General features: G+C 42.3%; 1 protein-coding gene across 3 annotated transcripts in view; it reads right to left on the reverse strand.

Annotated features, from left to right (window-relative positions):
- Nucleotides 1-19,674, reverse strand: part of RIPOR3 (RIPOR family member 3) — a 53,366-nt gene that overhangs the window by 2,367 nt on the left and 31,325 nt on the right. For all 3 annotated transcript variants that reach the window (XM_069072406.1, XM_069072405.1, XM_069072404.1), the window contains 8 exons: nucleotides 17,715-18,329; nucleotides 15,552-15,688; nucleotides 14,092-14,206; nucleotides 13,173-13,308; nucleotides 11,317-11,478; nucleotides 4,676-4,834; nucleotides 3,723-3,925; nucleotides 1,740-1,823 (listed from right to left, as the gene is read on the reverse strand). In XM_069072406.1, coding sequence (XP_068928507.1) covers nucleotides 1,740-1,823; nucleotides 3,723-3,925; nucleotides 4,676-4,834; nucleotides 11,317-11,478; nucleotides 13,173-13,308; nucleotides 14,092-14,206; nucleotides 15,552-15,688; nucleotides 17,715-18,329 — 1,611 coding nt within the window. The remainder of the gene's footprint in view (nucleotides 1-1,739; nucleotides 1,824-3,722; nucleotides 3,926-4,675; nucleotides 4,835-11,316; nucleotides 11,479-13,172; nucleotides 13,309-14,091; nucleotides 14,207-15,551; nucleotides 15,689-17,714; nucleotides 18,330-19,674) is intronic.

Raw genomic sequence — 19,674 nt, forward strand, 5'->3', positions numbered from 1 at the left:
CAAAAAAAAAAAATTAAAGAAAAAGAAATTTCTGTAACACCGTCCTTTAATAAGAATTGTGAATTGCCACCATGGGTGTTAATAGAGCTTGTTATGAACAAGCTGAACACAGGATGAAAACTGCCATGAGGTCGGCAAATCTCCCCTACAGGTTCCTTAGGTTCCTCCCTGTCCACCTGACTTGGCCAATTTAAGATTACAAGATTCTTCAGCTTTGTCCTCTGCCTTCTTGTTAACCATCCCTAGATAATAATAGTACCTACAGGGTTGTAAGAATCAAATGAGACCATTTGATTGAGACTTACGGTACCGGGCACATTGTAAGTGCTACATAAATGTTAGCTATTATTATTACTCCTGTACTAGGCAGCAGGTAGGAACACTGAATATGACATCAAAAGACCTTGGGGGTAAAACACCTCCTCTCTGGGCCATTATTTCCTCCTCTCTAAAATGAAAGTAATAACACTGGCTTCCTGGTAGATCTAGGAGGATGGAGAGGGCAGATCTGAAGGTGTTTTTATACCAAGTAAAATGCGTACACATCAGCCTCGTTAACTACCTCTTTATTATTATTACAACAGGGAAGCAAGTAACTAAGCTCATTGTCAGGAAGACTTTTTTTTTATTAGTATTGGCATCACCTCTGTCAGCTTTGTATGATTCTTGCCATCCCAGGGCTGGAAACTGTAGTGTTTGCTCCCTCTGCTGGTTAACTCTATACTAATACATTTGTGCAATGTCCAAGAATCATCCATCTTTTAGCTCTTTCAGTATCTGACTGGATCTCATAGAATTTCTTCTATTTAGGTTCCCAACCCAAATTTAGTAGGCTAAGTTCTTACTGAAGTTTCAAAACAGATAAGCCAAGAGCTTGAAGTGAACCTTAGAGAGGCCTCTAAGGTTTGAATTAACCTTGATACCCCTCTTACATAACTCTTTGGGATTCTTTGTTCAATCAAGTATTTGTTAAACATCTGTGTGCCAGGCACTATGCTAGTCATCAAGGATTTAAAAATAAAAGTAAAGGTTCTTGCCCTGGAGAAGCTTATGGTATTAGAACAAGTACTATTATTACTAATAATTATTGCTGGCAATTCCTAATAATACTAATAATTACTCATTAATAAGCTGGAGTTTATGAGATGCTTTAAAGTTTTGCCCAGTGCTTTACAAACATCTCCTTTTATCCTTGCAATAACCTTGGGAGGTAGGTGCTAGTGAAGTTCAGTGAAGTTGCTTTCCCTGGGTTCCATAGCTCAACAATGTCTGAGGCTGGATTTAAGGCCTTCCAGATGCAAGGCCCAGTTTTTTATGCACTGTGGCACCTAGATGCCTAGGGCCGGGGAGACTACGTACACAGAGACAGATATAAAACAGGAGAACCGTGAAGGGAAGCAGCAGCAGCATCAGTGAAGAGGACTGAGTCAGGGCAGGGCAGAGAGTGGAGCCTGTGCTGAACTCTAAAGGAACCTGGGGATTCTAAGAGGCCAAAGTGGAGAGGGAGGGCAGTGCTGTCCAGGCACTGTGTAGTTAATGCAGAGGCCAGGCGACTGGGGAGGTGCGGACAGAACGTCATGTGTGAAGAACAGTAAGAAGACCAGTTCTCATGAAGTAATGTTGCATTTTAAGTCCTCAGCATGCTGTAGGTTACCACAGAAGATATTCCCCCAAATGGAACTTTTTTCCCCCCTGACTCCTGTCAACCCCCAATCAGGAAAGAAATTGGGTTTACTTACTTTGAGATACTTTAGGGCCAAACATGACGCTTGTTGAAGTTTCGCATCACTGTCTGAGAGAATACTAGTGTAGAAAAGGAGTGCCTAAAAAAAAGAGATGGAATGCCTAGAAAACAGTGGGACTGCTGTCGGACTACGAAAAGAAAATCTGCTGCTGTTTCACTGTCAGCCACCTGATCGAGAGCTTTATCCCTTGAGGGGGCTAGATAGGAAAATAGTTTATCCCAGCATTTATGGTAAAAGTTGATCTGTCTCCTTCCCCCCTCACCCAGAAACCACAATCTATAATCTTTGAGCCAGGGACATACAACACATGTTCATTAATATATTCAAGGTTTCCTAGAAATTGTTGCCCCTGGGATGTCTTGCAGTGCTGAATCAGACAGTGTGTCTAGAAGAGTCCAATTTCATTTTTGTGATGGTGAAATTCTGTTAATAGGCCTTTAGCCCACTCAATAAGAATATCGAGAAGCATTTCTAAATAGCACGAGTTACTGAAAGCTAAGAGCAGAGAAGTCAAGAGTTTAGCTCCTGAGTATGATGTCTACAGACTGTAAAAGTCATTCTATCAGTAATGTCTCAGCAAACCTCCTTGGTGGCCATGTCACCCCTAAGAGCTGATGGGGTCAGCCAGTGGTTAGAGTAAAAGGAGAAACCTTTGCATCAGGGAAGTGATGGTGGATCATTTTCTTTGGAAATTTTTTTTTAGTAGAAATAGTCTACCTGTTTCTCATCATCCCTGCCCTAATTCCTGCTTCCTGTTTAGGGAGCAGCATCAGAGAGAGGGGGAATTTGCCAAGTGGAAACAAATTGCACTCTGTAGAAAAAATAGGCCTGGGTCCATAGATACCTTTGCACCAATCACTAACCTCCCCTTAACAATGGAAGGATCAGGAAGCTTAATCCCATGTTTAGAAACATAACCCTCCTGTAGCTTCCCATGCCTACCAAAGAAATTTAAATCCCTGACTAGCATTCAGGAACCTCCACAATATGACTGTAACTTGGGTTTCACTATTACTCATGCTCAGAATAAACTTTCACCTTCAAGGCCTAACTCAAAAATATTCCCTGTCCCTAGGTTGAAAGAATTAATCTCTCCTCATCCAATGTTTTAGCACATTTTGCCTGTGAGATCTCTTGCCTCTATCAAATTTACAACTTGCATCATACTATTTATATACATGTCATATTTTCCTCCTGCCCCATTGGACGGTTAAACGGGTTTGTGTTCCTTTTCATCTTTTTATCTCTAGCTACCTAGCACAGTACCTTCCATGCACTTGGCACTTAATAGATGTCTGAAATCAATTAAATGGAAGTATACTTAACTTATAGGAAAGACAAGAACACCAAGAAATGGCATTCTTGTTTCTATGCATAGGAACCTCATAACAGCCAGACAGGTAGCAAACTGAGGTTGAACCTTGAACAAAGATCTTGGTGACTAGTTTTCCTTTGAACCACATTTTCTCATTCTACCATTAGTCCTTCCCCTAAGATTCATGGAGTCTACGATAACAACAAAAAGCCATTCTGCTTTATCCCATTCACCATCAAAACAGCCCACTTCTTCCTGCTGGCAGCAGCCATGGGGTAAGGGCACCAGTAAGAGCACCATTTTCTTAACTAGGGGCAGAGCTACAACTTGAATAAAGGCAGGAACTTGATCTAACTTTTAAACTTTTTTTTCCATTAAGAAGCATTTGTTTTCTCTCCACACCCTCCCCTGGGCCCCAAAGAAAAAAGGAAAACAAATCTTGTAACAAATATGTAGCCACAGAAAACAAATTCCCATATCGTCCATTAAACGAATCACTTCAACTTTTTCTAGGGCTCATTTTCCTAATTCTTTAAAATGTAGGAATTAGACTAAAAGTCCCATCTACGCCTCTAGTATGAATTTAACTCTAAGGCCTCATCTACCTCTAAGGTGTATGGCTGCCAGTGGGCAACAATCACAACATCTTGGTCATGAAATACCTTCTCCCGAAAGCTCCTATTTCCAGCCGCATCAGCTAGACGAGCGGTGGCTGCCTTGCGAACCCGGTGGTTCTCATCTAGCTGCAGCAGGGCCCATGTCTTTAAGGTCTGGGGCAGTGGCTGCAGCTGTCCCAGTCTCTTTCCCTTCAGCTTTTTTATCTTCTTTAGCCGTCCTGAACACTGTAGGTCTTCAAGGAGTGTGACTGGGGACAGGGAGGGGAAGGAAGAGAGTGAAGAAGTAAATAAATGTCCATGATTTCATGAAGTCAAGATAACAGGCACTTGTATATATTTCATGTAGTAGATTTGTTTTGCCTGCTAAGAATCAGGAACCATTTCCAGAAATAATTCATTCTAGAGACCAACTAATTGTCATTGTTGCATACTTTGTCCAGGGTTTGAAAAGTAGCAGCATTTGATCAACAGTTATTTCAAAAGTCGGGTGAACTGGGATGACTCCTAACAAAGCCCACCCACCTACCCCCATCCCATCACCACAGGGAGTTAATCGAGCATTTAGACTAGTCTTTGAAGAATTGTACTAAAATGTCACCTTTGCATCTGAATTCCTCTCCTTCAGAGGCTAATTACAGTACCAGGCAGTCTGGTGTAATGGAAAGAATCAGGAAATATAGGTTCAAACCCGGGGTAGGTCACTTCATTACTCTGAATTTATCTCCTCTATAAAAGGGTATGATATCAGGAAAACCTAACTTTATAAATCTGAAGTGCTCCTATGGTCTTTGAGCTTGTTCAGGACCTAATTAGAGGTGATCTTTCAGAAAGAATGCTAGAGAGGAAAGAAAAGGCGATTTAGTGAAGTATTCTTTGTATCTCATTATTATGAAATGTGTCTGAACCCAAGAGCCAAGGCTTTGCGGGGAAATTCCTCCATTGCTCATGTATTTCTTTAATAAGGAGATGAATGGTGATCACTGGGCTCTGCCTAGTACCTTCTTTGGTGAGTTGGGCAAAGTGTTTCTCCAGATCGGTTACATTCTGCTTTTCTAAGTATCTCTGAAACTGGAACCAAGTGACAAATTCTTCTGAGAGGTCCCCCGAGGAGATCAACCCGCTGCAGCTGACCACCTGCTCCAGCAACCTGCAACACACTTGCCCAACCGCAGCCAAGGAAACAAGACAAACAGGTTCATAACATCTGAATCGGGAAATCTAAGGAAACACCCACCTTTCTGAAACAAGTTCATCAAACATGGGCGCACCAAGAACACTTCTAACTCTGGTCTGCTTCTCCCTAGACAATGAATATGGGTGGCCCTGGGGGGAAAAACTTCACCAAAATGGGATACCTGGAGCTGCTAAGCATATCAGCTCAATTCCTGCAAGCATCTATTTACCCCTTGACCTTGATAACAATTCTTTGGTTTCCCAACCACAGGAAAAACAGAATGGAGTCATAGAATTCCAGTATTAGAAGGTACCATACAGGTGAGATAATTCAACCACTCCTTCCCAGTCAGGAATTCTTTCTATGACCCGCTCTGACAAAGTTCATCTAGCCTCTATTTGAAAAAGCTCCCATGACATAATGCATCCAACCTGACAAGGTGTAATGTTAATAAGATTTAAGATCTTCCCCGACCATTAATAGACCTCATGCTTGCTTAGGGGTGGCTTACTTGTAGGAAGGCTTTCATACCTTTTGCCAATTTCTAATTAGGCACTGAGTCATGAGGGTTGTGATGCCCTCTGGCTCTGAGAGGTGTATATACTCTGAGTTGGTATTTTGCTTTTGGGGCTCATTTAGGAAAAGGATCTTGTGATTCCCTGGCCCTGGTCAAATGTTCAGAGCTTCCCCTCCTGCTTAGATGTAAAGGCTCCCTCAATCTAGTGATGGTTATAAAGTGTATAGTTGATTCAGACAGTCAGAGCCCTGTCCAACCAAGCTGTCTTGTTGGTCTTTATTTCTCTGCCTGTATTTTCTCTGAAGTTCAGGGTGCTGACTTTTCCCTTGAACTAGTGAATGTAATTTTAAAAGATTGTTGACCCCTTGAACTGCTATCTTTCCTAGAAAAGCAGATCTCAGAACTTGTGCTAGCAGCCATCCTGGGGCTGCCAGTGTGGTTGCCACTACACAAGGCAGCCCACTCTATTTCTGGGTGTTCTATTTGTTAGGAAAGGCTTTCCCTTTCTTGGGCCAAAATCTATCTCCTTATAAATGTATGACCCCTATTAAAAACTCAGAATCAGAATATTGAAGTGAGTAAGGGCCTTAAAGGTCACGTGGCATAATGAATTTTACAGAAAGAGGAAAGAGGCCCAGAGAGAAGTGGTTTGCCACTCACTGAATGAGGGATGAACCACCAACAACCAAATCACTGCTTTGAACCTCAACAACTTTATCTCCAGGACAAGTTGTTCTGAGGCCTGGTCCTCTTCAGGAATGAAGGACAAACAAAAATGTCTCCTTATAACCTCATGAAGAAAAAAATCTGATCCCTCTGTTATTTGATAGCCCTTCCCATAGCTGAACACCAGAATTATGCCCTCTTATCATACAGAACAATAAGTAGAATGCAAAATGTTAATATTGTCAGCTGTCTTTCAAAATACATAGACTGTGTATCTTACTCTTGAACCTTCCTCCCTGACATGTACCCTTCAGTTGCCAAGACTCCTGACTGTTCCATGAACTTTAAAACTCCATATCTTGGCTCTGGATGTTTTCTCTGGCTCCCCTCATGGGTAGCCCTCTGGAATGCCCTCCTTACTCATCTCTGCCTAATGGGTTTCTTGGCTTCCTTTAAAGTCCCAACTAAAATCCCATCTTCTACAGAAGCCTTTCCCAATCCCTCTTATTTCTTTTATTTCCTTCCGTCTCTTATTTATTTCTATTTATCCTGTATATAGCTTGTTTGTGTATATTTGCTTGCTTGTTGTCTCCCCAATCAGATTGTGAGTTCCTTGAGGGTAAGAACTGTCTATGGCTCCTTTTTGTATCCCCAATGCTGAACACAATGACTAGAACATAGTAGGTGCTTAATAAATGTCTACTGACTGTCTAAAAAGTCAACTTAAAAAAGAATTGTTCCTCTTCCTCCCTAATGCTTCCAAAAGTGACTTTTCTAGCTAAGCAAGGAAAGCTATCTATTCATTACCCTTTGAAAACATTTTGAAACATAGATTAAAAAGGAAGGAAAGATAAGTCTTTGGTCTATAATTTGCATGACCACAAGGTTTGTTCCTTAGGATGACTTTGCTTATAAATACAATGAATTTCTCAGTAGTGATAGTGCTTAGATTAAATTCTACACTCTGAGATACAGGGAACTAATTCAGTCCTGAAAGGTAGTAGCACTTTGGGAAGAGCTTTGTACTCAAAAATCAAAGACTTCAAGCCCAGTACTACCATTTACTCACTATGTGGACTAAGCAAATCATTTAATCTCTCTAGGTCTCAGAGTTGGAAATCCCTGTCCTGCCTAGCCCATAGGATTAGAATAGGACACAAATGTGATATTATAGGCAAAAAAAAAACACTTCAAAAACTAAAAAAATCAGTTCAAATCATTGAGAAACATTCTGGCTACTACTTTCATCTGGAGACCTCACTGTTACTCTACCTAGATTAATTTTTTTTCTTTTTTGAGACACTTGGGGCTAAGTGACTTGCCTAGAGTCACCCAACTAGTAACTGTGTGAGGCTAGATTTGAACTCAGGTCCTCCTGACTCCAGGGCTGATCCTCTATCCATTGCTCTACCTCCTCTGCCTAGATTCATTCACCAGTAGCTAGCATACCCTCATTTCCAACTACTCTTCCTTGCTTTGTGATAACTCTGTTGCTAAAGAACATAATGTCCTCCCTAAACTCAGCTGTCCACTTCTTTATTCCCATCCTTCTCAACCCTACACTGCTAATGCCCCATTCCAGATCTGCCTGCACTTTCCCTTGTACCCTCTGAAATGCCAGTTCCATAATTAACAAACTTGCTTTCACTAAGGTGAAGGTGTCACTCCTTCCATCTTCTTGTACTCACTGAGACCCATTTCTCTCCTGCTTTCCTTGATACCCTTGAAATGCACTTCCATTCATACCTCCTGACTCACTAATCATGGCAGGGGCATCAGAATAGTCCTTGCTCTCCACTGCTACTTTCAGACTCTCTTTTATCACTTTCAGCAGCTTCCCTTCTTTTAAGGTTCATTTAATCCAAATTTATCACCCAAGCCAGATTCTAGTGGCTCTTATTTATCATCCCCCAGGATTCTCCCCATCCTTTCTCAATGAGTTAAGTGACTAACAAACAGCTAGTCACTAGTCACTAGCACTAATCACCATAGTCTTCCTATCCTTCCCAACTCCCTCATTCTAGGGCAGAGGTGTCAAGCATGTGACAAAGGGCCGCACTGTGGTCGACAACATTCCCAAGTACAGCCCAAACCACATTAAAATGTAATTGGGAAATATTTAACAAAATAAATAAAAATGCAATAGAATATAGATAATGTTAACATATGGTTTTAATATATTATCTCATATGGTTCATATTTCATATGGCTTTCAAGTCAATATACTATAATTTTTATGTATGGTCATTAGTCCCCAGTTTCGATTGAGTTTGACACCATTGTTCTAGGGGATTTGAACATATATGTGGATGTTCCCTCAAATACATGACCTTCCCCGTTCTTCAGTCTACTCAGCTCCCACGACTTACTTCTCAGAGGTTTCGCCCCGGTATACCCAGGGAAGGTCATACCCTTGATTTTGTCATCACACGTACATGTTCCAATTTCATTTTCAAGAGCTCGTAATTTTTTTTCATTTTTTCCATTTCTTTGTATGCCTCATTCACTGTAACACCAAATCCCTCTATCCCTCTGCACTATTGCATACCATCACCCCTGCTCTGGCCATACTGTCACTCTTTCCCAATTCTGACCCCCTGTAAGCCATTTCAGCTCTACACTATGCTCTTGGGTCTCTTGCTCTATTGCCCTCTCACTGATCACACCTTATCAAACCCCAAATTTGGGTCACTTCCCACCATCTTCCCAGACTGAATCAGCTCTGGCACTCATACTTTATCAGTATCCTCTGCCCCTTTGATTAGAAGGCTGGAGGGTGGAGCAAAATTCTCAAAGCCTCCATTTAAAGAGGGCTCCCAGGCCAGCCAACTCTTTATCCCCCACTAGTCCCACCGCTCTCTTGGACTGGGTTCCATCATGATCATGACCATGAACCCAAAAATTCATTATCCTTTAAAGTAAATCAGCTTTGGTTCTCACACCTCCCCTTAAGGGCACTTATAGAGGACTGAACAGAAATGGAGAATTGTGCTGATTGGGTCCATTATAAATTTATACTAGTTCCTCTCAACCGAGCCCTCACCAAGCAAGACAATCCTTCCACACCTCTTTAATTTGTTCCCTATCCCATTCATCAGAGCAGTTCCAAACTTTTCCTTCTCTTTTCAAATATCCTATGACATGACCCTGCCCCCCACCAAATCTCTCTGCTAAGAACCTCATACCTCACATTTTACATAAACAATTCAAGTTGGGTCAGCTGGGTGGTATAGTGAATAGAGCACTGGACCTGGAGTCAGAAGGACCTGAGTTCAAATCCAGTCTCAGATACTTAACACTTACTAGCCATGTGACCTTGGGCAAGTCACTTAACCCCAATTGTCCTACCTACTCCCCTCCAAAAAGCATAAATAAATGATTAAAAACAATTTAAGCCAATTCTCGAGAACTCCTCCTTTCCTCACTTCATATCTCTCTGACATTCCACTATCTCCTCCTAAACTCCAGTTTGAGAAGGAGGCCCTTGTGCTTGCCAAAGCCAAGAGGATCCCATCCCCCACCCTTTCCTAGCAGATCACCTCACCATTATTCCCATTCTCTCTCTAATCCTCACTCCCTTTCCATCTACTGGATCTTTCCCTGCTGTCTACAAACATGGCCAGATCTACCCCGTCCTTAAAAAACAACAACAAAAAAAATAACCCTTACTGCCATGCCCTCCAGCTATCATCCTTCATTTCTCTTCCTCTTTACAGCTAAATTCCTTTTAAAAGTCTGCAATTGGTGCCTCCACTTCTCTCACTCACTCTTAAACTCTCTACAATCTGGCTTCTGACCTCATCATTCAATGGAAACTTCTCTCTCCAAAGTTACCAATGATCTCTTAATGGCCAACTCTAATGGCCTCATCTCTTATCTACATCCTTCTTGATCTCTCCCTGGCATCTAAGGCTACTGACCACCTTCTCCCTGTGGATATTCTCTGTTTCTATGACTCTGTCCTCATTTGGTTCTCCTCCACCCCTCCCCCATATGGCCACCCATTATTTTTTTTACCCATTCTTTATGTCACAACAACTAACTGGGGGTGTCCCCCAGTGCTGTGTCCATCCCAGCCTCTTCTCTTTTTGCTCTATGCTATCTCACTTAGTGAGCTTATCAGCCTCACTAATCATCTTCATGCAGATGATTTCCAGGTCTATATATCAAGCCCCAATCTCTCTCCTGACAACTCAAATTCAACATTTCAAAGACAGAACTCACTATCTTTCCTTTACCCCAAGCTTCCCCTCTTGCTCATTTCCCATTACTGTTTAGGATGCTATCATCCTAAATCATCTAGGCTCAGAGCATCATCATCCTTGACTCCTCCCTCTCACTCCACATATCTGATCTATTGCCAAACCTTATTATCTCTTTCTCCACAACAGTTCTTGTCTATAACTCCTTTTCTCTACTAAAACAACCGCAACCCTAGTTCAGGCTCATATCACCTTCTACCTGTGTTATTACAATAGCCTCCTCATTGGTCTTTGCCATCTCGAGTTTCTCTCTACTTCAATCCAGCCTCTGCTCAGCTGCCAAAGTGACTTTCCTGAAACACAGATCTGACCATGTCACCTCCTTCCTCAATAAATATCAGTGGTTCCCTGTTCCCACCAGGATCAATGACAAAGTCTTCTCTTGGTGTTCCAAGCTTTCTGCCAGAACCTCTCCTAGCTTTCTGTTCTTACATTTTAGTTCCTTTCACACACTCTACAATCCAGCCATTCTGACCTACTTGCTATTCCTTACACATGACACCCCTTCTCTCACCTTTGGCCACTGGCTGTTCCCCATGCCTATAAGGTTTTCCCTTTCAACCTCCAACTTTTAGAATTCTTGGCCTCCTTTAAGACTCAGGTTGGGGGCAGCTAGGTGGCACAGTGAATAGAGCACCAGCCCTGGAGTCAGGAAGACCTGAGTTCAAATCTGGCCTCAGACACTTCAGACACTTAACACTTACTAGCTGTGTGACCTTGGGCAAATCACTTAACCCCAATTGCCCTCCAAAAAGCAAAAGAAAAAAAAGTGGCCTTTCTTGGTCTCCTCAGCCTAAATTTGTAATTTTCCTATAAGGTATCCTTCCAGCTGTTCCACATTTGCCTTGCATGTTTTTGTTAATATACTTTATCTCCTCATTAGAATGTAAGCTCCTTGAGGGCAGGGGCTATTTTTTTTTTTTGCTTGCTTTTTCTTTTTTTGCATCCTTAGCACATGATAAGTACTTAATAAATGCTTGTTGATTGACTGAAATACAAAAAAATTATTAATAAATCTACCTATCTCAAGTTGTCCAGGATATTTCCCTTTAATTTTATGCAGAAACATTTTTTTCAGTTGATTTTGGAAATTTTTTGCTGAGCAGAATAAGAGCCCTCCTGGCTCCGTGCATTCACTCCACATCTTCAGGTACCGCTTCTTCTTCTTGGCTTGGGGAATAACTGCAAAACCAGATTTGGAATCGTTAATTGCCCAGAACTCTGGCATTACCTGAAAAAAAGTGTTCAGGAAAAGACCGCTGAAATCACATCTCCCCAGGGCCAACCCCTGCTATCCACATGAGTATCCTGGGACAGCCTCTGACCTTCTCTTCCCTGTCAGTAACAGCCTCATAGGTTTTTAAAGTCTGGGGAGGAATAACTAACAATTTTCAAAGATGGACAAAGATAGGGCTTCTTTCTCTAACTCCAGTGAATTCTCTAGTTCTTAGAAGACCTCAAGTTCTCTAAAATCCAATGAAGACAGCATGGTATAATGAAAACTGTGCAGGACTGAGTCTGAAGCCTTGGGCTCGAGTCCCTGCTCTATCATTCACAATCTGAATGACCTTGGGCAAACCACTTTTCTGGGTACTATATGTACCTCAGGGTGCTGAGGAAAGGGATTTGTACATCTAAAAGCACAGTATAAAGGCAAGTTTGTCTCTGAACTTCTCAGATACTTTCTTAGAACTTAAAACTTCAGGGGTGGTTAGGTGGCACAATGAATAGAGCACTGGCCCTGGAGTCAGGAGGACATGATTTCAAGTGCAGCCTCAGACACTTAACACAAAAACTAGCTGTGTGACCTTGGGCAAATCACTTAACCCCAACTGCCCTCTAAAAAGCAAAAAAAAAACCAAAACCTTAAAACTTCTTAAATACTTTCTCCTTCTGACTAGAATTTTTTTTTTCCAAGTGAGCACTTAAGTATGCGATTTCTTTGGCCTTTGAAATTCTGTGGATATCTTCCTGAGGAAGAGGTGATAGACTCAGAGGGCAGATTGAGACATATTTTATTTGGACATGGACAACGGGGGAATCTGTTTTGCTTGACTATACTATACACATTTGTTAACATGGATTTTGTTTTTCTTTCTTTCCCAAGGAAAAAAAGCAGATTTTTCACTGAATGAAAGAAATACAACTTTCAATTTAAATAAATAAATAAATAAGATATTCTATGAATAGTAAGACCTTTTTTTTTTTTAATTCCCTTATTTCTACTATAGCTATAGCTACTCTGTGGAACACATTAGAGGTATCAAACACAAACAAGCAGCTGCCCTAACCAGATTAAAATGTAATTGGAAAATACTGAACAAAATAAATAAAAATAGAATAGAGCATAGATAAAGTTAATATGTGGTTTTCCAAGTCAGTATGTGGCCATAGGGATTTGAATACACATATTTTAGTGCCCCCCCCTTTCTGAGTGAATTTGATGTCTCTGATCCATATCATGCCCCTGTGACAGGATTAAAGAGATTTTTCTTCTTATAACACATAAGATCCATAATGCTAATATTACCACCACTTCAAGCTATACAGGCAATGTGTTAACTGAAAAGACGAAACAGTAGCTTCAGAGTCAGAAACCCCAAGTTCCAGTCCCAACTCCATCACTTACCATGAGACCTTAGGCAGGTTATGTAAGAATAACAGCTCACATTTTACTGTCTACAAAGTATTTTCACAAATGGCCTGATCCTAAGGCCACACAGACAGCAAATAGCTGAACTATGTTTCCTATCGAGATCATCAGGACCAGTATTTTTACTGCTAAACCCTTAGATTTAAAAGATAATAAGCCTTTACACTTCACCCAGTATTTCCCATAGCTTGTGAGCAAGTGTAGATTCTGTGAGGCTACATACGCTCATCAGCAGACGTAGCGTTCCTGACCTTCTCCACATCGAGAATGGACAGCTTCTCCAGAACCTCTTTCTGCTGTGACACTTCTTCCAGAAGGCTCTCCTGGACCAGTCTTGACAAGTTGGGACACATCAGTTTCTAGAAAACAGTCCATGTTGCCTCAGGGACAGAGCTAGTAAAAACCCATTTGAAATAATTCATAGCCATTCTTCGAGAGACCTGGTAAAGCATCCAAACTGATTTTACTCCTCAGGGTTAGGGCAGCTTGACTTTTTAATCACTGATAATAGTAATAATAATTAATATATAGTGTTTATAATAGCACTTTAAGGTTTGTAAAATGCCGTACACATATTATTTCATTTTATCCTCACATCAGCCCTGAAAGGCAGGTGCTATTATCACCCCTATTTTACAGATAAGAGTCAGACAAAGGCTAAGTGACTGGCCTGGCTATTAAGCATCTGGACAGGATTTGGACTCAGATGTTCCTCACTCCAGGTGCAGCGCTTCAGCCACCCAGCCACCAAGCTGCCATTTTGGATATGAAATGCTCAGTACAAACAAAAGAAACATAATTTACATAGTCCTCAAAGGAACCTGTCACAATGACCTTAGAGGCCATCTAATTCACCCCTGTCTGGGTCCAAAGAGGTAACTTGTTGCAATTCACCTGGGTAGTTAAGAGGGACCAAAATCTGGATAATACAGAACTGTCACTTCCTCACTAGCAAACCAAACTTCACCCCTTCCCCTTTGTCTTATAGAACCGGGATTGTATCATTCACTGAATGTGTACCCCAGCACTTAGCCCATTATATGTCTTCATAAATGCTTCTGGCTAGGGATTCCTCACATTCTTCCCACTTGGCAGTAATGGTCAGTTGCTGCCAGCCCCATGCTTTACCTGTAAAGCTTTACCTGTAAAAGAGCTTTGCAGACATGGAGATGAACCACCAGAAGCACATCGAGCTCATGAATTCCTGCTGTGAGTTCTTTGGTTGATGCTCTCAGAGACTGAGAAGTGCCATCATTACTGAATTTGGATCATGAGAAAGAAACTGGTTATGGTTTTAACCATCCCTCCCCTTCCCCGTATGGCTACGTATTATAGAATCCTACTCTAGGCCCCTAGGGTCTTCATTCGGTCTTCATTCGACAAGCACTTACCACCCTGGGTTCTGAGGGATAGACAGAGATACAAAGAAAAAGACAGCGACTAGAGACAAAAAGACACAGAGACCAGAGAAAGAGAGAGAGATGGATAAACTAAGAAAGGAGCCAAAGGAAAAGCATCTGAAGACATTTCTCAAAAAGGACCATAGCATCCAGAAGGTGATGCCACGACTTGCAAGTGAATTGAATTTAAGTGAGGAAGAGCAGGTCAAAATGACTAGCCTCACTCTCTCCTCTGGAGCTATCTGGGTCCAGTGGCAAGATATAGATCAGGAAGACTGGGGATGGCCTCTATGTAGTGGGAGACCTTGGTCTTTTTAAGCTAAGGTCTTTCCCAGGTCTTAGTTTGACTGAGGCAACACCCATTTAATGATTGACTAGGTAAGAAATGAGGCAAAGAATGGCCTCTTTTCACATAACCCCAATTGTCTTGCCCCCCCCCCCAAAAAAAACCCAATAGCCTAGTTAAGAAAAATAAAGAAAGAAAAAAGTTAATCTGGGAGGGGAAGAACCTCAGGGTTTCTGGCTAAAACAGAAACAATTGCTATTTACACTCACTCTGAGCTATCTGGGCATGAACAATGACCAAGTAAGACTTGGACTGGGACCATGAGAGTTGGTCAATCCATGGGAGTTAGAGTGATTTGGGTTTAAGGCTTGGTCCTTAAGAAAGAAATCTAGCCCATAAACCTCAAGTTGTGAGGTTTCAGGGATCAAAATTTGCATGTCTTTTACACCCACAGGTAGGGGTATGATACCCTATGTGGACAGAGAGAAGACGGAAGGAGGGAGGAAGGGGGGGAGGAAGGGAGAGAGGGAGAAAGGAAAGAAGCAAGGAAGGAAGGAAACTACTTAATACAAATTTAAATGTATAACCCCATTATAAACTCAAAATGAGAATATCAGAATGAGTAAGGACCTTAAAGGTCATATAATCTAGTGTATTCCACAGAAGGAGGAAAGAGGCCTAGAAAGAAGTGGTTTGCCACACACTGAGTGAGGGGTGAACCAGCAACAACCAAAACACTGATGGTCACTGCTTTGAACCTCAATAATTTTATCTCTAGAACAAGTCCTTCTGAAGCCTGGCCATGGAAGAGGCTGATGCCAATTGGACAACAGATAGACTTAGACAACAGAAAGAAAACCAATTAGAAATGAAGTTCTAGGAGAGGGGGCTATCCTGGGGTTGGGGTTCTACTCACTTTATGCTGTGGGCCTGGCCACTGCCAAATAGGGAAAGCTCATCTGAGTTGAAGTCAGCATTTAAAAAGTCAAAACTTTCCAATATGGTCTCCATCAAACTCTCCATGGATGAATGATCCTGGTTGGTGACCTTGGGCTATCAGGAAATAGGGGGAGGGAGGAAAGACTTCAGAGCAATATCCCCTCAACAAACCAGGAATGTTATCTGCGGAGCACACTGAAATGAATGGGGCCAAAATCTCACTATGCAAAGCTGTACAGTAAACAAGGCTTATTGACTAGAACCATAGCCTAGGAAGCTCCAGAACAAAGCAGGGAGGCTTGATAATCCCTTCCATGAAGAACTGCACAATAGAAAAAGCACTGCCTAGGATGGTTGAATTACAAAATACCAGATACACAATAATAATGGATTTCTAAGAATGCTTTATAAGGCACTTTATTTAAAAAGGCCCTGTGAGACAGCACTGGTATTTATTATCCCTACTTTACAGATGATGAAGCAGAGACTCAGTGAGGTATCCTGCCCATGGCCACACAGCTAATAAGTGTCAGGGCCAGGATTCAAATCCAGGTCTCCTAATTGCCTCAAGATCCTACTGCCTCCCAAATCCACACAGAATACTAAAGGGCTTCTGCAGCACTAGAATTCTCCACATGGCTGTTAAAGAGACATTGGCAGCAGAGTAGAAAGGAGAATGAGTCAACAGCTCAATCACTCAGACCTGGGTTCAAATCCTATTGCTGACACATACTGGCTGTGTGACCCTGGTCAAGTCACTTAACTATCTCTAAGAAGATAAATTGCAGAGGAGGTATTGATCTACACTGGCAAAGGCAGTCTTTGCGTCTAGGTATTCCTTCTCCCAGAGATATCATGATCCAGTCCCTATTCCTTACAGTTTATAGAATACTTTCACTCAACTTCCTTCAGGGCAGGGACTGTCTTTTGCCTCCTTTTGTATTCCCCATCCTTAGCATATAATGCCAGCTACATAGTAGGTGCTTAATGTTTGATTGATGCTAACTTAATCCTAATAACAACCCCATGAGGTAAATAAGGCAGACATTATCCTCCCTATTTTTCAGACAATTAAACTGAGGTTTATAGAGGGAAAAATCACTTACTTGAGTGAATAAATGGCAAAGTCAAGGCTAAAATCTAAATCTCCTAATTTCTAATCTGGGGTCATTTACAAGACTACGGATTAATCTGAGTTCTCAAAGTTACAATAGCCATGAGAGATTTTGGAATTGAGGGGAAATAGGCCAGGTTGGTGGCACAGTGGACAGGGCACCAAGCCTGGAGTTAGGAAGACCTGAGGTCAAATGTGGCCTCAGACACTAGCTCTGTGACCTTGAGCAAGTCACTTAACCCGGTGTACTCCAGTTTCCTCACCTGTAAAATGAGAATAATATAGCACCTACTTCACAAAACTGTGAGGACTAAACAAGATTATAATTGTAAAGCACTTAGCACAGTCCCAGACTGGGACACAATAAACGCTGTATTGATGTTGATAATTATGATGATAAAGTCAGGGTAGGAGAAAGGTCCCTAAATAAAAGGACCCCGAGTGACCTTAGCCAGATTATTTCCTCCTTTTACTGAAAAGCCTTTCCCTTTTCCTGTGACCTCATCCTTTAAAAATAAACTCAGGGTCCACCTTCTCTATGAAGCCTTCCCCAATCTTCCTCTGTCCTCAGTGGATGGTCTTTCTCCGACCTAACGTGGCATTTGTCCCTCCTGCATCTCTGTAACATACTTTCTTTCCTTTCTAAGACATATTTTTTACTCCTTATTCTCAGTTCCAAATTCCCTCCCTCCTCTATCCCTTGTCCACTGAGAAGGCAAGAAACATAATACCCACCTAATGTCCTTTCTGTGTAAAAATAGTTAAACCTGTTTGTGTCCTATCTCCCCAAAGACTACAAGACTACAAGCCTCATACTGATCCGGACTGACTTGGCTGAATCCTGTATTCTCTCCCCTCCCCATCCCCTACAAGCCTTGAGTACAATGTTCTGTATGCAGTAGGTGTTTAATAAATGTTTGTTGTTGAATGGAATGAGATAATAGAAGTGAAACTTCTTTGTGTCCCTAAAGCACCATATAAATTATAAGTTGCCTTTATTATTAACGGCAGGAAGACAAGTTATACCTTTAATCGATCCCTGAAGCAGAGAACCTGGTACTCTAGTTCCCGGACCTGTGTCTGCCTAAGATTCATCAGTTTAAGTAAATCTAAAACTTCCTGCAGGGGTTTCTCCACAGACAGGCTGGAGCCCTCGGTCGGTTCCTCGGGCTTCACTTTTCCCAGCTTCCCCAGGTTTTGCCGGCTGTCAAACATCACGCCCTCCCGGAGTAAGGAGCCGGGCAGCAGGCTGGGGTGGAGCAGCTCCGATTGGTCATTGTCCCCAAAGTTCAGCTGGCCGGGGTCCACCATGTGCCAGTCCCCAGCCCTTGGAGACTTCTTCGGGGAGACCCGATCAGAGCTCGGAACCGAGGGTTCCTGCTGCTCCTCTTCTATGCAAAGTTCGGGGCAAGGAACGAAGAGCGGGAACCCTGCATCTGAGGTCGAAGCTGAGGTCCCTGTCTCCGTCTCTCTGGGGTCGTCTGAGCTGAAAGAATCCACCTCGGTCATCTCGGGCTGCTCCGTGCTCTTCCCCCGAAGATGCATGCCCAAGTCACTGTCGGACAGGTAGCTCAACAAAGAGTGAGTCGGAGGACTATTCCTCTGGCCCTCTGGCCCTGGCTGCGGCTGCTGGAAAAGAGACTGGGAGAGGGTGAAAACAAGCTTCAGGAACTACAGGAAGGCTTCCTTGCACATCGTTGCCTCTTAATCCCAACACCATAAAAACATAAAGGTGGACTAGCCTACCCTTTCCTTACAACTACTCTCTGATGGAGTGACAAGCCAGTCCCAAGATGTGTAAATGGCTTCTAATTGTTAAAAACAAGAAAGCATTGTGCGCTTTATGCTTATAAAGCTTATACGCTCTTTGTGCATAGCTCAAAGAACCGTGATTACATCTTGACAGATCCCGACCCTCTGACTTTGGAGACAACATGATTTTCAAGAGTTCTGTCGGCCGACAAATTCCTCACACTACAACCACCCCAGTGATAAGCGAGCCTCTCTGGACTTGGGAGGAGACAAAGTCCCTCCTCGGGCTAATGTTTAAGGCTTTATTGCTTGGTGGGACCTACCAGAGTTTGCATTCCTCTGGCCATAGCCTTGTAGAGTACAAGATATTAAGATGAGACAGTGGTGAGGAGTTTTCTATGGGTGTTCCACATGCTAATTCTCTATTAACCAGAATATTTCTGAGAATATTCTATGTTGTGCCTCTGCGTGTTTTGCTCATAGTAGATACTTAATAAATTGTTTATTGAATTAAGTAAACTCTCAACTCTCCCAGGTAACAATTCATTCCAAGTTATGTAGCTTGCAATTCATTTCCCAACCTGCCATCCCAGGAGAAGGTATATATATATAGAAAATGCCCTACTCAGCTAACATCTTCTGTTCCTGAATCAGGAGGCAAGTAGAAAGTCCCAAAAGGTTATTTTATGTTGTTTTTTTTCCTCCATAGTTGTATTCCAAATTGAAACTATTCCAGGCTTCTTTCTTCCCTCAAAGAAATACACCACCTGGTTTCTGGCAAGGTCTCAGCAGATGATTAATCAGAAAGAGTGGCCTTGCTTTAAGTCTGGCAGGCTGTGTGGGTAAGTCTGGAGGGGGATGCTCCCAGCAAAGGCTGGGGCATCATTATCATCTGAACTGGCAGACCAATCTTCTACTATAGCAGTTTTACTACTGTCTCAGAAAGCAGAAGGAACCTAACTATATGGGGGCCAACTAATCACTCTGAGGTCTGATTCCAGCAAAGTTAGAGGGCAAAAGAAAAGACTGAACCCCAGAATCGGAGTAGAAGAGGTCCTTCTGGGTCACCTAATTCAGCCTCCTCCCTGGTGCAGAAAGGCCCCCACATAATCCCTGACAATCATCCAGCTTCCACTTAAACACCACCAGTGACAGGGAACAGCTCTCCTTGTGAGGAAGCCTATTTCACTTGAGGACAGTTCTAATTACGAGGTTCTTCCTTGTATTAAATCAA

This window comes from Petaurus breviceps, unplaced genomic scaffold (genome assembly GCF_028583685.1).
Source record: "Petaurus breviceps papuanus isolate PSGF00001 unplaced genomic scaffold, PetGlider_PUasm1.0 90847, whole genome shotgun sequence".
In the NCBI taxonomy this organism is placed as follows: domain Eukaryota; kingdom Metazoa; phylum Chordata; class Mammalia; order Diprotodontia; family Petauridae; genus Petaurus; species Petaurus breviceps.